General features: G+C 37.0%; 1 protein-coding gene across 1 annotated transcript in view; it reads left to right on the plus strand.

The window, feature by feature from the left end:
• The window catches only part of Smu1 (Smu1 spliceosomal factor), a 255576-nt gene that overhangs the window by 213256 nt on the left and 24085 nt on the right, over positions 1-18235 (plus strand). Inside the window, exons 9-10 of the mRNA XM_090368767.1 lie at positions 957-1251; positions 18082-18234. Coding sequence (XP_090224893.1) covers positions 957-1251; positions 18082-18234 — 448 coding nt within the window. The remainder of the gene's footprint in view (positions 1-956; positions 1252-18081; position 18235) is intronic.

Genomic DNA, 18235 nt, shown 5'->3' on the forward strand with positions numbered 1-18235 from the left:
ACAGCAAATAATTTGGACAACTGAGATGAGCAGTGGTTGAATCAATTGTAATTGAGATTCTGCCAGAAAAAGTATATGGGATTTGGCAGACTGTAAGTGGAAATGAACATCGTTGAGATTGGAACTGAGACTGCATATATTTGTGAAATGAACGAGGAAGTGCTTGTAGGCCGACATCATTGTATAGTGAACTTTAATCTGTCGTTTTGCACATCTTCTTTAATTTCCACTTCTTAATTTATATATGTTTATTTAAGAATGTATTGGAGAAAAGCTGCAGCATTCAGTACATAGTCAATCCTAGAAGGTGATGTAGATTAATACAACAAAAAATTAAGAGAGATCAAAGTGACCTATCTTTTAACCATAGACCATATTAATTAAAATAATCTGCCTTTTAATGTTTTAACTGTATTAATGTATTTTATTGCTTTAATTAAATCCCTTTTGACTCGACAAATTCTTTATTTTCTGTAATTTTGGCCTTGCTGCTTAAGTCTTAATCTCCTTAAACATTAATACATTAATTTATAGTTGATTTATGTACTTATAATTTACCCTTAATTTTTGCATTAGAAATAATTTTCTTATTCTCTGCTTTTTTATTTCCTCCTTTTCATCCTTTAAACCTCATCTTGTAGTAGTAGTAGTACTACTACTACTACAAGACCTATGTAATGAACACTTTCTACTGTACATTCTTAAATAAACATATATTTTACTTTACATTCTTTTGTGTAATAGATGTGATTTGTGTTTATAGATGTGATTTCCAAATTACACATTTAATTTCAAACTCTTAGATCCATCTATATTGTTTTTCTATATCACATTAAATAGATTTTCAATTTTCCTTTCTGCTTATATTTCCTTACATATATCAATGTGTATATATAGATAATATAAATCTTTAAAGCAAGGTTAATTTTGGGGTCTTATTTTGCTTTTTTTTTTAGAATTCATGGTTTAAAGTCTGGTAAACTACTAAAAGAATTTCGTGGACATACATCATTTGTGAATGAGGCAATTTTTACGGCAGATGGTCACAATATTCTCAGTGCAAGCTCAGATGGTACTGTTAAACTATGGAATATCAAGAGTACTGAATGTTTGAACACATTTAAATCACTTGGTGGCACTAGTGGTTTGGATATCACTGTAAATAGCGTACATACCTTACCTAAAAACACAGAGCATTTTGTGGTTTGCAACCGTTCCAATACAGTTTCTATTATGAACATGCAAGGCCAAGTAAGTATTCCTTTTTGTATCTGATAACAACTCTTCCAGTTTAGGCAGAAGACTCCCTTAATTTGATTTTTTCTTCCACCTGTTGAGGGAAATCATTTTAAGTCTTATAGGATTTCACATGCTGTGAAATCCTATTTTTTAACCTGTTTTATGAGTAGGCTTTCCAAATGGTGTTAGCTGCAGATAGTCAGTTTCCAATAACAGTAGACTCTGTGATGTGGGTGTCATCATAGAATTGTGAATTGTTTAGGATAAGACTTTGTATGTGGTTACTGTCAAAAATCAAAATAGAATTTTAAAATATAAAATAAAAATCATTGTCCTTTAAATACACACACACAGCATGGGATAGGATACACCACTCCATGACTTATGTAAGGGTCGCATTCCACAGAACTCTACGTAAGTCAAATTTTTCATAAATTGGAATTTCCCTAAAGGCTTATGCAGCACTTGCAACAATGCGTACTGAATTTGATTGAAGCAAAAAAGAAATGTTCGACGAACATGTAAATAGAATTATTTTTTCAATTTTTTTTATCTCAGGAAAAATTTCAAAAATGTACAAAATTACAAAAGTGTGCAATTACAAAAATTTTACTTTAACATTGTGGAAACCAGTGCTATGCTTGAACCTATTAAACTACCTGTTGCTTGCCACAAACTTGGCTTGGGGTTCACTGTACTTATCCTTAATATCTTCTTAAATACTTGCTTTTGCATTAATGGCCATTAGACTCAGGGGCACTTGCTTCTGAATCTGATTTTCCATACATATTATCGATAGCTTTTCTGTCTCCGATATAACACCTGAACGCTGTTTTGTGATCACTGTTGATCTTAAATGTGCTGATCCTGTAGCATGTTCTTTTATACGCAAATTCCCACCCCTCAGTAGGGGTCAGCAGCAAAGATCCCACTCAGACTCCAGTTCCGATCCCAACAAAATCTCCCAACCAATAAAAAAAGATGAGTCAGGGATTGAGTACTCCTACCATAGAACAAGAGCTGTCAACAGCTACCATGTGACACAGCAGTTACTTCCTCCCCATTCTCACAAAGGAAGAACTTGGAACAACTATGTCAACACTTGCAAATTGATATTTTGTTTAAAAACAGCTGAAAATGTTAAGGAAAAGTCTTGTCTGACAAATTTGATTGGATACTATGATGTAGTTACAAAGGAACTGGATGCAAAAAATAATTTTGATATTATATACCTGGATTTCAGGAAAGCTTTTGGCACTGTTGTGCATGGAAGACTACTATACAAATTGGAGCAGTATGATATTAAAAACAAGTTGCTGCAAAGGATAAAAGGGTGGTTGAGTGGGGACAGAGTGGTAATCAATGGATACTGCTCTTTTGGGGACTAATATTAGCATTAGCATTAGTAGAGGCATTTGATGCAAGAAAGCAAGCTTATGCAGCATCAGCCAAAAAAAAAAAAAAAAAAAAACCCACTTCCACTTCACCCCTCTGTTCGTTCAAAATACCTGTCCAGCTGAGCCTTAAACTTATTTAGGCTATCAACCTCCACCACAAGGGATGGCAGTCTGTTCCACCAACCAACCACCCGCTGGCTAAAGGCAAATTTCCGCACGTCTATCCTACATCTGTCTTTCCTCAATTTGAATTTATGCCCTCTCAGGTGATTTTTCTGAGCTAGAGGAAGAATCCCATCAGCATTGAGCATGCTTAAACCATTCAAGGCTTTATACACCTCTATCAGATCACCTCGCTGGTGCCTAGTCTCCAGACACTGTAATTTGCAAAACTTAAGCCTTTCTTCGTAAGAGCACCCCTTTGTTCCATTCACTAATCTTGTTGCCCTTCTCTGTACTCGTTCCAGCAGCTCTACATCCTTCTTGAAATGAGGCCTCCAGACCTGTATACAGTACTCTAGGTGTGGCCTGACCATTGCCTTATACAATGGAATAATCACATTGTTTTGTGTATTCATCAGTGATATTGATGAAGGTATATCAGGCTTAATGTCCAAGTTTGCAGATGATACAAAGGTTGGCAGGGTTGTTAATGACAGTAAAGACAGTATGCTACTGCAACGGGATCTAGATAAGTTGGGCAAATGGGCTGAGAAGTGACAACTGAAGTTTAACATTGACAAATGCAAAGTACTGCATATGGGTAGAAGTAACTCCAGAGAAACGCCCCAACTGTGTGATACTACACTCAGGGAAGTGGCAAATGAAAAAGACCTGGGGGTAACTGTGCAGTCAGATATGAAATTTTCTGAGCAGCACAGACACACTGCCAGAGTAGGTCATGGGGAATTGTCAATGAAGCATTTTATAATAAAGCATTTTAGGAAGGATGTAGAGTTGCTTTTTATAAAGCATTTTAGGAAGGATGTAGAGTTGCTTGAACATGTACAGAGAAGGGGTAACAAGATTGGTGAGGGGAATGTAGGGGGTCCTCTTACCAAGAAAGGCTTAAGTTCTGCGAATTGCAGCTGCTGGAGACTAGGCATCTGCGAGGTGATCTGATTAAGGTGTATAAGGCCTTGACAGGTTTGAACATTCTGAATTCTGTTGGAATTCTTCCATCAGAATTCAGAATGCTCAGATCTGCTCAGATTACAAACCCGGGGGGGGGGTTAAATTCAAATTGAGGAAAGACAGTTGTAGAATATATGTATGGAAATTTGCCTTTGGCCAGCATGTGGTTAATTGCTAGAACAAACTTCCATCTGTTGTTGTTGTGGAAGTTAATAGGTTAAATAAATTCAAGGAGGAACTAGACAAACATTTGCAGTGACCAGATGGGTGAAATGGGAAAGGGTGTTTTTTTTGGCTGATGCGACATAAGCTACATACACTTACTTTCTTCCATCACATGCCTCCATTATTACTACCACCCTTGTGTGTTAGAAATTGGCAGGTTACTATGTGATATGAGGATTAACATTCGTGACATCAAAAGCTAACCCATGCCATGAATAAAGATAATAATAAAATTTATTTGTTTCATGAAAATTAAAAAAAAAATTCATCTTTTGCATTTGATGGTGAAAACAAAAGATAAATAAAAATGTATTCTTTCCATATCTAATACACACAGTTTACACATGTTTGCCCATAAAACAATTTGCACTCATAAATCCCACTTAACAATCCTATGGATTGAGCGGAGAGAGAGAGAGAGAGAGAGAGAGAGAGAGAGAGAGAGAGAGAGAGAGAGAGAGAGAGAGAGAGAGAACGCATGCGCAACCATCTTGAAATATGAAAATTAACCCCCGCATGCGCGCGCACACACACACACCAAAATTAAATTTCTTACAACAAAAATGCTTGTTTAGGTCATTATGAGATTCATGTTAAAAATTAGAAAACGTAGCAGGTAGATTTTATTTCAGGCTATAATGCCAGTGTTTAAAGGATATCACCAACGCCCACCTTATATCAAGGTTGCACTATATGTATTAATATACATTGAAATACCCAGTGTTTATTGTAAAAAGTATTGATATCTGAGAGGGCAAAATTTCAACCCCCCATATAATAAAAGATAGGTAGCATATAATAAAAGATACTAGAGCCCTTAAGGCTCTAGTATCTTTTATTATATGCTACCTACACTTAATTTTCATATTCTGCTGTTTAGTTGGTTGATTTGATTATAGTGGTATTAAAATTTGTATACAGGGTGTTTCAGTTAAACGTTTCAGAACTTCTAAGAGGGGTTGGGTACATCCTGACAACTCGAAATCATATAGCAATGTGGGGTCGGAAATGCTTTCCTGAAGCGGTGTTGTACACAGAAGCACCATAAAGAAAAGAGACCATAAGTGAGAAATCGTTTTAATAATACATGAAAAGAAGCAAAAGGTACATGGATTAAAGTAAGTGTTCGAAGTTTCTTCCACGGGCTACAATGCACGCCTCACATCTCCGACGCATGGACATCCGAACATTCTGGAATACTCCAGGCGAATTTCGAATTTCTTCGGCAGCTACTGCAATTCTTGCAACCAGCTCCTCAGCATTGTCAACAGGGGTGTCATAAACTAGCGATTTCATATGACCCCAGAAATAAAAATCAAGACATGATAGGTCGGGTGACCGAGCAGGCCAACGCACGGGACCACCACGTCCGATCCACTGTTGACCAAATGTGACATCCAGGTAGTTATGAACATCTCCGCTATAATGGGCAGGGGCTCCATCGTGTTGGAACCACATTGTCTGTTGCGTCGATGCAGAAATCTGTTCATCTCTCAAAAGTTGTGGCAATACTTGCTGCAGAAAGATCAAGTAGATAGGTCCGGTTAGACGACACGGTAACAGGTAAGGTCCGATGAGGTGATCTCCCATAATACCGGCCCATTCATTGACCGAAAATCGAATCTGTGCTGCACGACGTCGCACGACGACTTCTGTGTACAATACCGCTTCAGGAAAGCATTTCCGACCCCACATTGCTATATGATTTCGAGTTGTCAGGATGTACCCTACCCCTCTTAGAAGTTCTGAAACGTTTAACTGAAACACCCTGTATACTAAGATAATGTAAATTTTAATATTATTTTTAATATATTTTTTATTTTTAATTATTTATTTTGCATGTGTTCTAATTTTTCATGCCAAGGACACAAAATTCAGAAGAATCGTTGGTTCCAGCTTTCTGGTGTGTGTGTGTGTGTGTGTGTGCGCGCACGCGCTCTACATACAACTGAGGCTAACAGGTCCAATCTCCTCTTGCTTTCCCCATGCTATCAGTGTCTTTGTTTCCAACTACTGTTACTTGAAAACACGTAAGAGATGGCAGCATGTACTGGAAAAATTTCAAGACAATTTTTACATTAGCAGACATGTTATTTGAATAGCCTTCAAAATGTCAATCTATGTATGTACTGCAGGCAGCCTGCCCACCCGCAAAAAACACGAGCTATCTACTTGCCATAAGGAACATACTCATGAGTGACTTAGGTCTATGTAAGTATTCATGAAAGGGGTGAAAAGAACCTTATGGGAATATATTTTTTTTTAATATCTGGGAAGCGAGCAAAGGTTTATAATCAACAGCTGTCTTAAGCTTCACTATGCACAGAATCCCCCACTCTTCATTGGTCGCTCCAGTTGCCAATTAAACAGAAAGAGCTACATTCCCATTGGTAGGGCATGAGATTGACAGGGTTGACGTATATGTTTGGTACGAAAGGTGCTGGCACTATTAATATGTACAGGGATGACGACAGTTTTTCAGAGAGGAATAGAATTAGCCAATTTTTCTAGTGATACCAGCTGCTTTGACATTCATTAAAGATGAGAGTGCATATTATTTCATTATGAATTTTGCTCCAAATGCTACAAAAAAAAAAAAAAAATTTGATTTCGAATTCATTAAACAAGCAATATCCATTATGTACAAGTTAGTGCAATAGCATAATTTCTCTATGTAGCCAAATACTTAAGTAGTTACGAAATTGGCATCATTTTAAGTATATCTCATATTCACAATGAGTTACCGTGATATTGCACTACCTTGAATAAGTAATGCTTCACCATAGGCGAAGACTATTGTTACTCATTCTCGTTGGATACCACCACCCATACGGCACTGTTTCGGAGCTTGTTGGCTCCTCATCGGTGGGTGGGAAGGTACCCTAGTGTTGCAATGATGGCAACCCAGTTGCGAAGTATAACTCCACAATATGAGAGATGCCTGATGGTGTAAGGTAATTTAGGTCTAGAGCCTTAGGTTACAAAAGAAGTTAACTTGCGTTCATTATTATTTAGCAAATGGATGCAAAAATATAACCCAAACATTATTATGAATATAATGCATAAATACAAAATAAAAAATTAATGCAACATTGGACTTGGTGTCATTCAGTTGTATACAAAAATAGATTTCAGTATGCCAAATGATAGATTGTTCCTTGCATTTTTATATGTAAACTCTTTTACATAACTGGATTTCATTTTTGAAATGCCATTCGTGTGTTTTTTCCTAATCTTAGTCTCCGTCAGTAGTTTTCAGTATGGTTCTGTATATATTCCTGCATCAGGAATTACAAAATTAATAGTGTTAGTTATTTTCTGTCTTATCATGGATATAATTTTTTTTTATTTGCCTATATTTTGATGTGCTGATAAATGATTGATCTATTAGCAGTAATTTTATAAACAATGGACAGCAAAGTATGAATAACATCATTTCACAAAATTAACTTAACCCAGTTCCTGCTAAAAATCACAGGCACAGAAAATCTACAGTTTTTCACAGTAGAGTCAAACTCGGTTATAGTGTTATTGAGGGAAACAATATTCTTGATGTTGTAACTGAGACATAATAAACTTTGCAACAGATTGTTGCAGCAGACCAGAATTTATAAACAGTATTCTTCACAAGGTAAACTGCACCCATGTGCCATCCATATGTACTGGCGACACTGGGCATACATCTCAGATGTAATTCAGACTGATGTGGGGCCTGCTTAAGTCATATTTGACCAGTCAAGAAATAGTTAGCACATTATTATCCTCCCTAAAGTCTGACCTTCATCTTATCTGAAATACCGTATTTGGCTTAACTAATTTTAACTAACCAATATGATGTATATGTAATATACAGTAAACCCCCGCTATTCGCGGGGGTTACATTCCTGAGAAATGCCGCGAATACCGAAAACGTGAATACTGAGTTATGGCTCCCGTAGTAATAAAGGGGTTCCATTCCAAAGTATGAAATATATAAGAAAAACTAGTCTAAAATTTTTGTCTATGTATGTATTATATGTACCTTCAAAATATGACTATGTACATAGACAGTCCATAGTGAAATGCAAGCATAAGGCATTGAACTGAAAATAAGAAACAATTTAATATTAAATGTAATATTTATTAGAAATTTCAAACAAATCTTTCAAACCAGCGCTTTTGCTATAGCTAAAAAACTTATCCCGCCAGTGCTATCACCAGTTTCGCTAAAGTGTTGATAAAGGTGTTTTGCCTTTTCACAAATGATGAGTGAATTTAACAGAATTTTATTTTGAGTTTGGTCTTCTATCCACAGATTTAAAGCTTTTTCCATTTTTTCTAATTTAACATCACGAGTTGCAGAGCAAATTTTTGAAGCAATTAGCGTGTTTTCACGGACGCTACGGTGGATTTTTCTTCCGATTTCTTGATTGATCGTACCGTTGACTCATTGATTTTATAATGTTTTGCCACTGAGGAGACACTTTCACCATTAGAAATTTTGTCTAATAACTGAATTTTATTTGCTAATGTCATCACCTTCTTTGATCTTTTCACAATTCCCTTGTTATTCGCAGCGATATTTTTGTAGGGGTTAGAAAAGAATTTGTCCACAATAACGTCACTTTCTTCCGTTAACACACTCGAAAAAGTCTGTTTTCACTAACACACTGCAAAACAGTATATTTTTCGCTTTTGTAAGCATATAAATTAAAAGCAAACCACGAATTCTTCCATGACAAGGGCATAGCACATACTGAACAAGGATTAGCGAGAAACATCCACGCTCGCGATTTTGTCACCCCTCTCCCCCCACCCACTGAGCGCTGTTTTGACCAGGAGAGATAATTTTAGCCACGCTCATGTTTTTTTTTTTTTTTTTTGGCGGAAAATGTTCACGGCGATTTAAAATTCAATTTTTTTTTTAGGTTTCATTTTATATTAAATCAGCGACCGCGAATAGCGGGGGATCTACTGTATATATATATATATATACTGCGCGCGCGCACACACACACACACTATACTGTTCTGAAGAAAACATACTGGGAAAGCAGCTATATAGCCAACTGAAGAAAATTATAATGAATGTTTATAGTAAATTATGGTAAGGTAACTCTATCCTGAGAAGTAAGTTCATGAAATTTGTGAATTAACAGCTAGATTTACAATTATGTCAAAAGCTGCAGTTACAGGGTGAGAAAAGAACCCTTTCTCTTGGGTTCTTTCCTTACCCTGTAACGTGTAAGTTGTTAACACCACCAAGGAAATTGTCAAAACGAATAAATGTTATTGATCAGCTAATGGGGTAATTTCACAAAAATGAACCATGTTAAAAAAAAAAAAAAAAAAAAAATCCATGCTTTTTTTCATAATGAACATCCTGCCATAAATTACTTGTTGACAATGATGAGTTACTTGTTTTGTTGTAAACAACAATGTAACTTTCACTGCATGATCTCTGCTGTGTGGAGAATAATGAAAATTTATTGCAGCGTCTTACACACTATAGTTTGCTGTTTAAAATAACAGACAATGAATGGAAGTTGTACATATTCAAAAATATGTATTGCTGGTCAGTTTTGACATATCAGAGGGGTACAATTTTGAAATGATGTTGTAGCCCAAGGGGTAAAAATGGTCTGGTTTATATGTAGATTTTTTAAACTGATTAATTGTAATGTTATAACTAAGTTCTTGTTATTTCTGTGGTTTCTTTAACTGAGAGTATTTCCTTCTCTTTATATAATTAACTCTTGTGGTTTCTAAGAATGTATGCCACAGAAGAACTGCTAATAAACATTAAAAGTTTTCTATTTTGTGTGAGTGAGAGACAAGAGGAAGATGTTGGATTATTTCCAAATCTGAAGACAAGACTGGAATGCATAATGCATTCTCATCTACTGATGATCTAAGTGTATTGCAAATAATGTGGTAACAAACTGTAGTTATGTTCAATGAAATGCATTGTTTACATACAGTGATAATGCATTCTTGGATATACAGTGATTTAACTGACAAACACCTGCTGAAAGTCAACATCAGTTTGTTGTACGACAGTTCAGTGTATGTGATAATTTCAGTAAAGGCAGTTGGTGGCTACAACAATTCAGTGCATCACATAGAGATCAGAAATTAACAAAATTAATGAGGTAAACAGTTTAGGAAATGAGAAATTTTGGCAACTTAGAAAGAAGAAATTTAAAGTATTTCTTTATATCTTGTCTCCATACTTGATGGCCTTTCAGATAGCATCATGGTTAGGGTCCATGCCATGTGGAAAATGAGGTGGTCCAAATCCTATCACAAAAGGGAATTTTTATGCGTGCATGCTTGGTTCCCTCCCAAACCTGGTAGCGTAGGTTTTTTTTATGAAGCAAACAAGACAAACAGATGATACAATATATGCAATTCGCAGTCATTATATACAAATGCCTCGTGGCTTTAGTTGTTTAGTTCCAAAATAAACACACTTTTAATTACCGGCTATGACTAAGAAATAGTATGCCAATAGACAGGAGCATTGAGAACTGCCATGGGCCCTAGTGAAAATGCCCCACTAAGCCAGAATGCTTTTCCGTGTGGGGGACTCTGACTCCAATTCCGATCCAAACAAAATCTCCAGGGAAGCTTAACCCATTCATAGTACAAGCCTACTACTAATTTCTCTCAGTAAAAACTATAGTGCAGGTTGCAGTTCAAAGGTCAGAAGATGAACATTACTCAAGAGCATCCATTAATTCATCTCTACTTTTGGTCTCTGAAAAAACTCTACTCTCCTCCCATGTGAATTTCCTGAAAACTGCAACTTACAGAAGTGAAAGTAGAGTGCAAACAAGGTTTTCGGTCACCTGTCTGGGGCACACGATAGAAGGGAGTATATGATGAGAGCCTTGTCTATCAATTCGGCCCTGGAAAGAATGTGCAAGGCTCAAGGGGTAGAAGTTTTTTCAGCCTAGTCTGTACTTGTTAACAGGAGAGACTGCTTCTATAGGGATGGGATACACTTAAATAGAAAGGGTGCAAGAATATTTGCTGATGCTATTGAGGCAGTGTTAGGTGGGTCGGAAAACTGCTAGCTTGGGGGGATACAAGGACTAATAGTTTAACAGTAGCCGTAGGCAGAAGTGAAGGTGATTCTTGCACAACTTCTATAGAATAAGTAGTGACCTGGAGCGTGGGGTGTTGTGGGTTTCAGGGACGGATGGCAGTCATCCTGAAATAGGTGGGTATATGAGATGTGTTAGGGTAACTAAGCATAGGAGTAGGAGCATGTATGCTTGCATGTATACCAATGCTAGAAGTATAGTAAATAAATTTGATGAATTTGAAGTGTTGGTCAAGACATCAAAGGCGGATATTGTTGGGATAGCAGAGACGTGGTGTCACACAGATATAAGGAATTCTGAACTGGAATTTGGGGAGTACAATGTGTACAGAAAGGATAGACAGGATAGAAAGTGAGGAGGTGTTATGCTGTTAATTAAGAAAAACATAAAATCAAAAGAAGTGCATCCAGTTGATATAGATGAACAGTGCACTGTTGAGTCAGTTTGGTTGAGTCACTGCGAAAGCAAAAATAAGAGTAGGAGTATGTTATAGGCCTAATGAGTACAATGAACAATTGTACAGAGAAATAGAGTGGGCTAGTAAATTGGAATGTCTTATAATGGAGGATTTTAACTTCCCAGATATTGACTGGAACTTGTGGGTTGGTCACTCACACACTAGTCAGACTTTTGTGGATTTATTGGATGATTGTTTTCTGCAGCAGCATGTTCGAGACGAAACCAGAGAAAGTAATACTCTTGATCTGGTTATCAGCAGTGATCATTCGTGTATTAAGAATTTGCAGATAAAGGAACCACTAGGTGGCAGTGATCACAGTGTACTGATGTGGGATTTACTTAAAGATTTAATTACCATCAGGGGTAAAGGAAAGGGTTTTTGCTTCCGTAAAGGTGAGTACAGTGGTCTCCGACAGTTTAAATTCTGTACCTTGGGATAAACTGATGATGTTACTAACAGTAAATTCTAAGTGGGAAGCATTCAAGGAATTAATCGTGGATGCTACTAAAAGTTTCATACCTATTAAGAAATATTGTTCAAGGTTTAGGCCTAAATGGTTATCTAATGAACTAATGAGACTCGCAACAGAGAAGAAAAATGCATGGGATGCATATAAATTATCAAGCGACTCAGAATCCTATGGCAAATATAAGCTAGTCTGTAATCAGATCACAAAGGAGGTTAGGCAGATTACAAGAAAACCTTGGCAAAAGATGCTAAGAAAAACAGCAAGGATTTCTTTACTTATATAAACTCTAAAAGGAAGGGGATGAATCTGATTGGTCCACTTGACATCGATGGTTCGACTGTTGATGATCCTGCTCAGATAGAAAACAAACTGAATGAGTATTTTGCATCTACATTCACACATGAGGAATTATTAAGGTTTGAAAATGGCAGAAGGTTATCAAATTGTAGCAGGATACTTAAGGATTTTGTAATAACTGAAAGCAAAGTGGAGGAGAAATTATTGAAGTTAAACATAAGAAAAGCACCTGGGGTGGATCGGATCTATCCAGTTATATTAAAGGAGGCGGTAAAGCAACTAAGCAAACCCTTAGCCATAATTATGAGAGCATCCTTGGACTCAGGGGAGGTTCCCACGGACTGGAGATGTGCAAATGTATCCCCAATTCACAAAGGGGGAACCAAGGGTGACACGAGTAATTACAGACCACTTAGTTTAACTTCTATTCCAGGTAAAATAATGGAGTCACTGGTTAAAGATGCATTGCAGGATCTTCTAGACAAGACTGCAGCAATAATTCAGACACAGCATGGGTTTGTTAAGGGAAAGTCTTGTCTGACAAATTTGATAGGATATTATGATGTGGTTACAAAGGAACTGGATGCAAAAAATAATTTTGATATCATATATTTGGATTTCAGGAAAGCTTTTGACACTGTTGCACATGGAAGACTATTGTACAAATTGGAGCAGAATGGTATTAAGGGTAAGTTGTTACAATGGATAAAAGGGTGGTTGAGTGGGAGAAGACAAAGGGTGGTAATCAATGGGTGCTGCTCTTCGTGGACTAATGTTATTAGTGGTGTCCCACAGGGTTCGGTGTTAGGTCCACTGTTGTTTTGTATATTTATCAATGATATTGATGAAGGTATATCAGGCTTAATGTCGAAGTTTGAGGATGATACAAAAGTTGGCAGGGTTGTTAATAACAGTAATGGCAGTGTGCTACTGCAACAGGATCTAGATAATTTGGGCAGTACCTTGACAAATGCAAAGTACTGCATATGGGTAGAAGTAACCCCAGAGAAACGTACCAACTGTGTGGTACTACACTTAAGGTGGTAGAAAATGAAAAAGACCTGGGAGTAATTGTGCAGTCAGATATGAAGTTTTCTGAGCAATGCAGACTGGCTGCCAGGGCAGGTCATGGGGTTTTGTCAATGGTATATAGGAATTTTGCTAGCAGGGAAAAGGAGGTGATTATCCCTCTGTATAAGGCAATGGTCAGGCCAAGCCTTGAGTACTAGAGGCCTCATTTTAGGAAGGATGTAGATTTACTTGAGTGTGTACAGAGAAGGGCAACAAGATTGGTGAGGGGAATGAAGAGATCCTCTTACCAAGAGAGGCTTAAGTTCTGCAAATTGCAGTGGCTGGAGACTAGGCACCTGCGCGGTGATCTGATTGAGGTATATAAGCCCTTGAATGGGTTGAGCACGCTGAATTCTGATATGATCCTTCCACTTGTTCAGATTACGAACCTAAGGGGGCATAAATTCAAATTAAGAAAAGACGGATGTAGAATAGATGTGCGGAAATTTGCCTTTAGCCAGCGGGTGGTTAATTGCTGGAACAAACTTCCATCTGTCATTGTGGAAGTTGATAGGTTGAATAAATTTAAGGAGGAACTGGACAGGCATTTGGAGGGAATGGTGTGATTTTGTGTTTTTTTTTTTTTTGGCTGATGCTGCATAATCTCATACACTTGCTTTCTTGCATCACATGCCACTGCTACTACTAATACTACCACCTTTCACGTATTTAATAGGATTTCCTAAAAATAAGTAGAATATGCATTAAAAAACAAAAGTGGATAGTTCTCTTCATCAAAAATATAAAATGTCTTAAATGGTTTCATGATCACTAAATTCGCCATTTACAGCACAGCATGTTAAAACTTTGCATTTTCTTTCGCATTAGCATTAGTAGAGGCATATGATGCAAGAAAGCAAGCTTATGCAGCATTAGCTAAAAAAAAAAAAAAAAAAAAAAATTTCCATTTCATCCATCTATTTGCTCCAAAAGTTTGTTCAGTTCTTCCTTGAATGTATTTAAGCTATCAACTTCCATAATCACAGATGGAAGTTTGTTCCAGCAATGAACTGCCCACTGGCTAAAGGCAAATTTCCGCACATCTATTCTATAACAGTCTTTCCTAAATTTGAGTTTATTCCCCCTCAGGTTCGTAATCTGAATTAAAGGAAGAATCCCATCAGCATTGAGCCTACTCAAGCCATTCAAGGCCTAATACACCTCAATCAAATCACCTCGCAGGGGCCTAATCTCCAGAAGCTGCAATTTGCAGAACTTAAGTCTTTCTTGGTAACAGTGCCCCTTTATTCCCCTCCCCAATCTTGTTGCCCTTCTCTATACTTGTTCAAGCAACTCTACATCCTTCCTAAAACAAGGCCTCCAGACCTGTATGCAGTACTCAAGGTGTGGTCTGACTATTGCCTTATACAAAGGTATAATCACCTCCTTATCCCTTCTAGCATAGTTCCTGTATATCATTGACAAGACCCCATGAACTGCTCTGGCAACCTGTCTGCACTGCTCAGAAAATTTCATATCTGACTGCACAATTACCCCCCTGGTCTTTTTCATTCTCTGTTACCATGAGTATAGTGCTACACAGTTGGTACATTTCTCTGAAGGTTACTGCAATCCATATGCAGTACTTTTCATTTGTGAATGCTAAACTTCAGTTGCTACTTCCCAGCCATCTGCTCAACTTTTCTAGATCATGTTGGAGTAGCATACCGTCATTAACAACCCTGTCAACCTTTATGTCATCTGCAAACTTGGACAATAAACCTTGATATATCTACATCACATTGATAAATATACAAAACAGCAGTGGGCTGAACACTGAGCCCTGGGGGACTCCACTAATAACATTGGTCCACAAAGAGTAGTGTCCATTGATAACCACTCTCTCTCTCTCTCTTCTCCCACTCAACCATTCCTTTATCCATTATAGTAACTTGCTCTTAATGCCATACTGCTCCAATTTGTACAGTAGTGTTCCTTTTTGACTCCATCATAGTATCCAGTCCAATCAAATTGCTTAGACAAGACTTCCCATTAACAAACCCATGCTGTGTTTGAATTATTACTACAGTCTCTTCTAGATGATTATACAATGCTTCTTTAACCAGTGAGTCCATTATTTTCCCTGGAACAGAAGTTAAACTAACAAGTCTGTAATTACTCCTGTCACCCTTTGATCCTCCCCCTTTTGTATTGGGAATAAGTTTGCACATCTCCAGTTCATGGAGACCTCCCCTAAGTCCAAGGATGCTCTCATAATTATGGCTAAGGGTTTCTTGCTTCCTTTGCCACCTCTTTTAACTTTATGTTTAAAGTTAAAAGAGGTGGCAAAACTTATGTTTAACTTTAACAATTTCTCCTCCACTTCCCTACACAATTCCTCATGTGTGCAAAATACTCATTCAGTTTGTCAGCTATCTGGGCAGGATCATCAACAGTCTAAACATTGATATGAAGTGGACCAATCTGATTCATCCCCTTCCTTCTAGAGTTGTTTCTTTGCATCCTTATCCAAAGATTTCTCGTAGTCTATCCTTTGTGACTTGATTACAGACTAGGTTATATTTACCATAGGCTCCTGTGTCATCTGATAATTTATATCAGGGGTAGCCAACGAGTCAATCACGATCTACCAGTCGATTGCGGATTTAATTTCGGTCAATCACAACAAATTTTAAATATACAGTCATCGCTCGATTTGTGCACTTTGTGCAATGAAATTTTTGAAATGGTAGATCGCATCACAAATTAAGTTGGCCACTCCTGATTTATATGCATCCCACACATTTTTTTCCTCTGCCACAAGTCTCATTAGTTCATCTGACATCCATTTAGGCCTAAAACTTGAACAGTATTTCTTAGTTGGTATGAAAAGCCTTGGATCTTCCAAGATTAATTTCTTGAATGCTTCCCATTTAGAATTTGCTGTTGATAACATCAGTTGGTCCCACTGTATAGAATTTATAAACTGTCTGAGACCACTGTGGTCTCCTTTACAAAACGAAAAATCTTCCCTTTATCCTCAATGGTAGTTACACCTTTGAGTAAATCCCACATCAGTATGCTGTGATCCCTACCACCTAGTAGTTCCTTTATCTGCAAATTCTTAATGCACGAATATTCACTGCTGATAACCAGATCAAGAGTATTACTCCCTCCTGTTGCCTCGCAAACATGCTGCTGTACAAAGCAATCATCAAATAAATCCACAAAAGTCTTGCTAGTGTTCGAGTGACCAATCCACAAGTTCCAATCAATATCTCGGAAGTTTAAATCCCCCATTATAAAACATTCTGATTTACTGGCCCGCTCTATTTTTCTCTATAGTTGTACATTGTAATCATCAGAGTCATTAGGCCTATAACATACACATACCCTCATTTTTGCTTTCCCAGTGCTTATATCACACCGAATTTACTCAACATTGCACTGTCCACCTCATCCATGTCAACTGGATGAACTTCCTTAGATTTTGTGTTTCTTAACTTACAGCATGACTGCCAAAACTGGACCATTGAAGTGATGGACACCTCATGTGCTGATGTTCAGCAATTTTTAAAGCTAACTATTGTGCATCTGTTTTTGCGTAATATAGTTTCCAGAAATTCCACATTTTCTGTGGATTTTGCCTGTTGAAACTGTCCCAAAAGAAATGAAGCATGTCTTCATATGGAATGAAATAAAATATGTCTTTATTAGTTATGCTGTTTTTGTTTTCATAAATCAGCAGAACTTATGGGTCATTATCCTTGTTTTTAACATACATGCATCCATTCTCCTCACCTTATTGAAAGCTGTCCTGCATTAAATGTTTTTTAAATTAACAAACCTTGTGCTATCAGTGTTGGGGAGCGGGGAGAAGAAACTTAACTTTGGACTGTACAACAATTTTTTAATACAAAAACTGAAATTCAAGGGGATAAAGAAAGAGGAAGAAATTTAGGTGACTTTGGAAGTGAACAGTGAATTTATATATCTACAAACCTTTAATACTTACCCATGTACTTACAGGTTTGTCGAAGAATGGGACAGCTATAAGTTCAAAATGCACGTTGTGTTTCTTGTAAAAGAATTACTAATCTTTAAATTGATTTTAACAAACGGTGAGTGATAGAAATGTTTTTCACTTTTATAGACCTTTTGTTTGCTTTTACCTGCCTGCAGCCAAACAATCTAGTTGCGGCTGCATTTGTAACCTTAGATATATATATATATATAAGTTTCAGTACTAACATTCTTATATTTACTCACTTCTTGGTGTTTTTTTCCTGTTGCTTGAGGGAGGTGGGAGAGGATCTCATCTCTGGTCCTCTTCACTTATGAAATGGCAGTGACTATCAATATGTAGCTATAATGCTGTTGAAAAACACTCTTATGAAAATAACAAATGCTTCTCTTATTGCAAATGTAATTTGCTATTATAAGGCAGTACCAAAATGTCAGGAATTTAGCAAAGACAAATTTAATTGTTTTTAGCTTAAAAAAAACATGGATTTTTTTTTTTTTTTTTTTTTATTCTGTCCAAAATCACACTTAAACTAATGCATCTCTCATAAAATAATGTATCTCTCTCTCTCTCTCTCTCTCTCATTTTCCTTAATGTTATTACAGTATACATCAGTCTGCCACTTCATTTCTATTTTTCTATTAGTATGTCTTCTCCTCCCCTCAAAAATGCAAAATTACTATTAAAGCAGAACAGTATTGCTTTTTGTTTATAAATTTCATACTTTTCTATATATAGATAGTGAGAAGTTTTTCCAGTGGCAAACGTGAAGGTGGTGACTTTCTGTGCTGCACCGTTTCACCAAGAGGTGAATGGATTTATTGTGTTGGTGAAGATTTTGTGCTCTATTGCTTCTCCACTTCCACTGGTAAACTGGAAAGGACATTAACAG

Source organism: Mastigoproctus giganteus, chromosome 2 (assembly GCF_048544385.1).
Source record: "Mastigoproctus giganteus isolate SK-2022 chromosome 2, ASM4854438v1, whole genome shotgun sequence".
NCBI lineage: Eukaryota > Metazoa > Arthropoda > Arachnida > Uropygi > Thelyphonidae > Mastigoproctus > Mastigoproctus giganteus.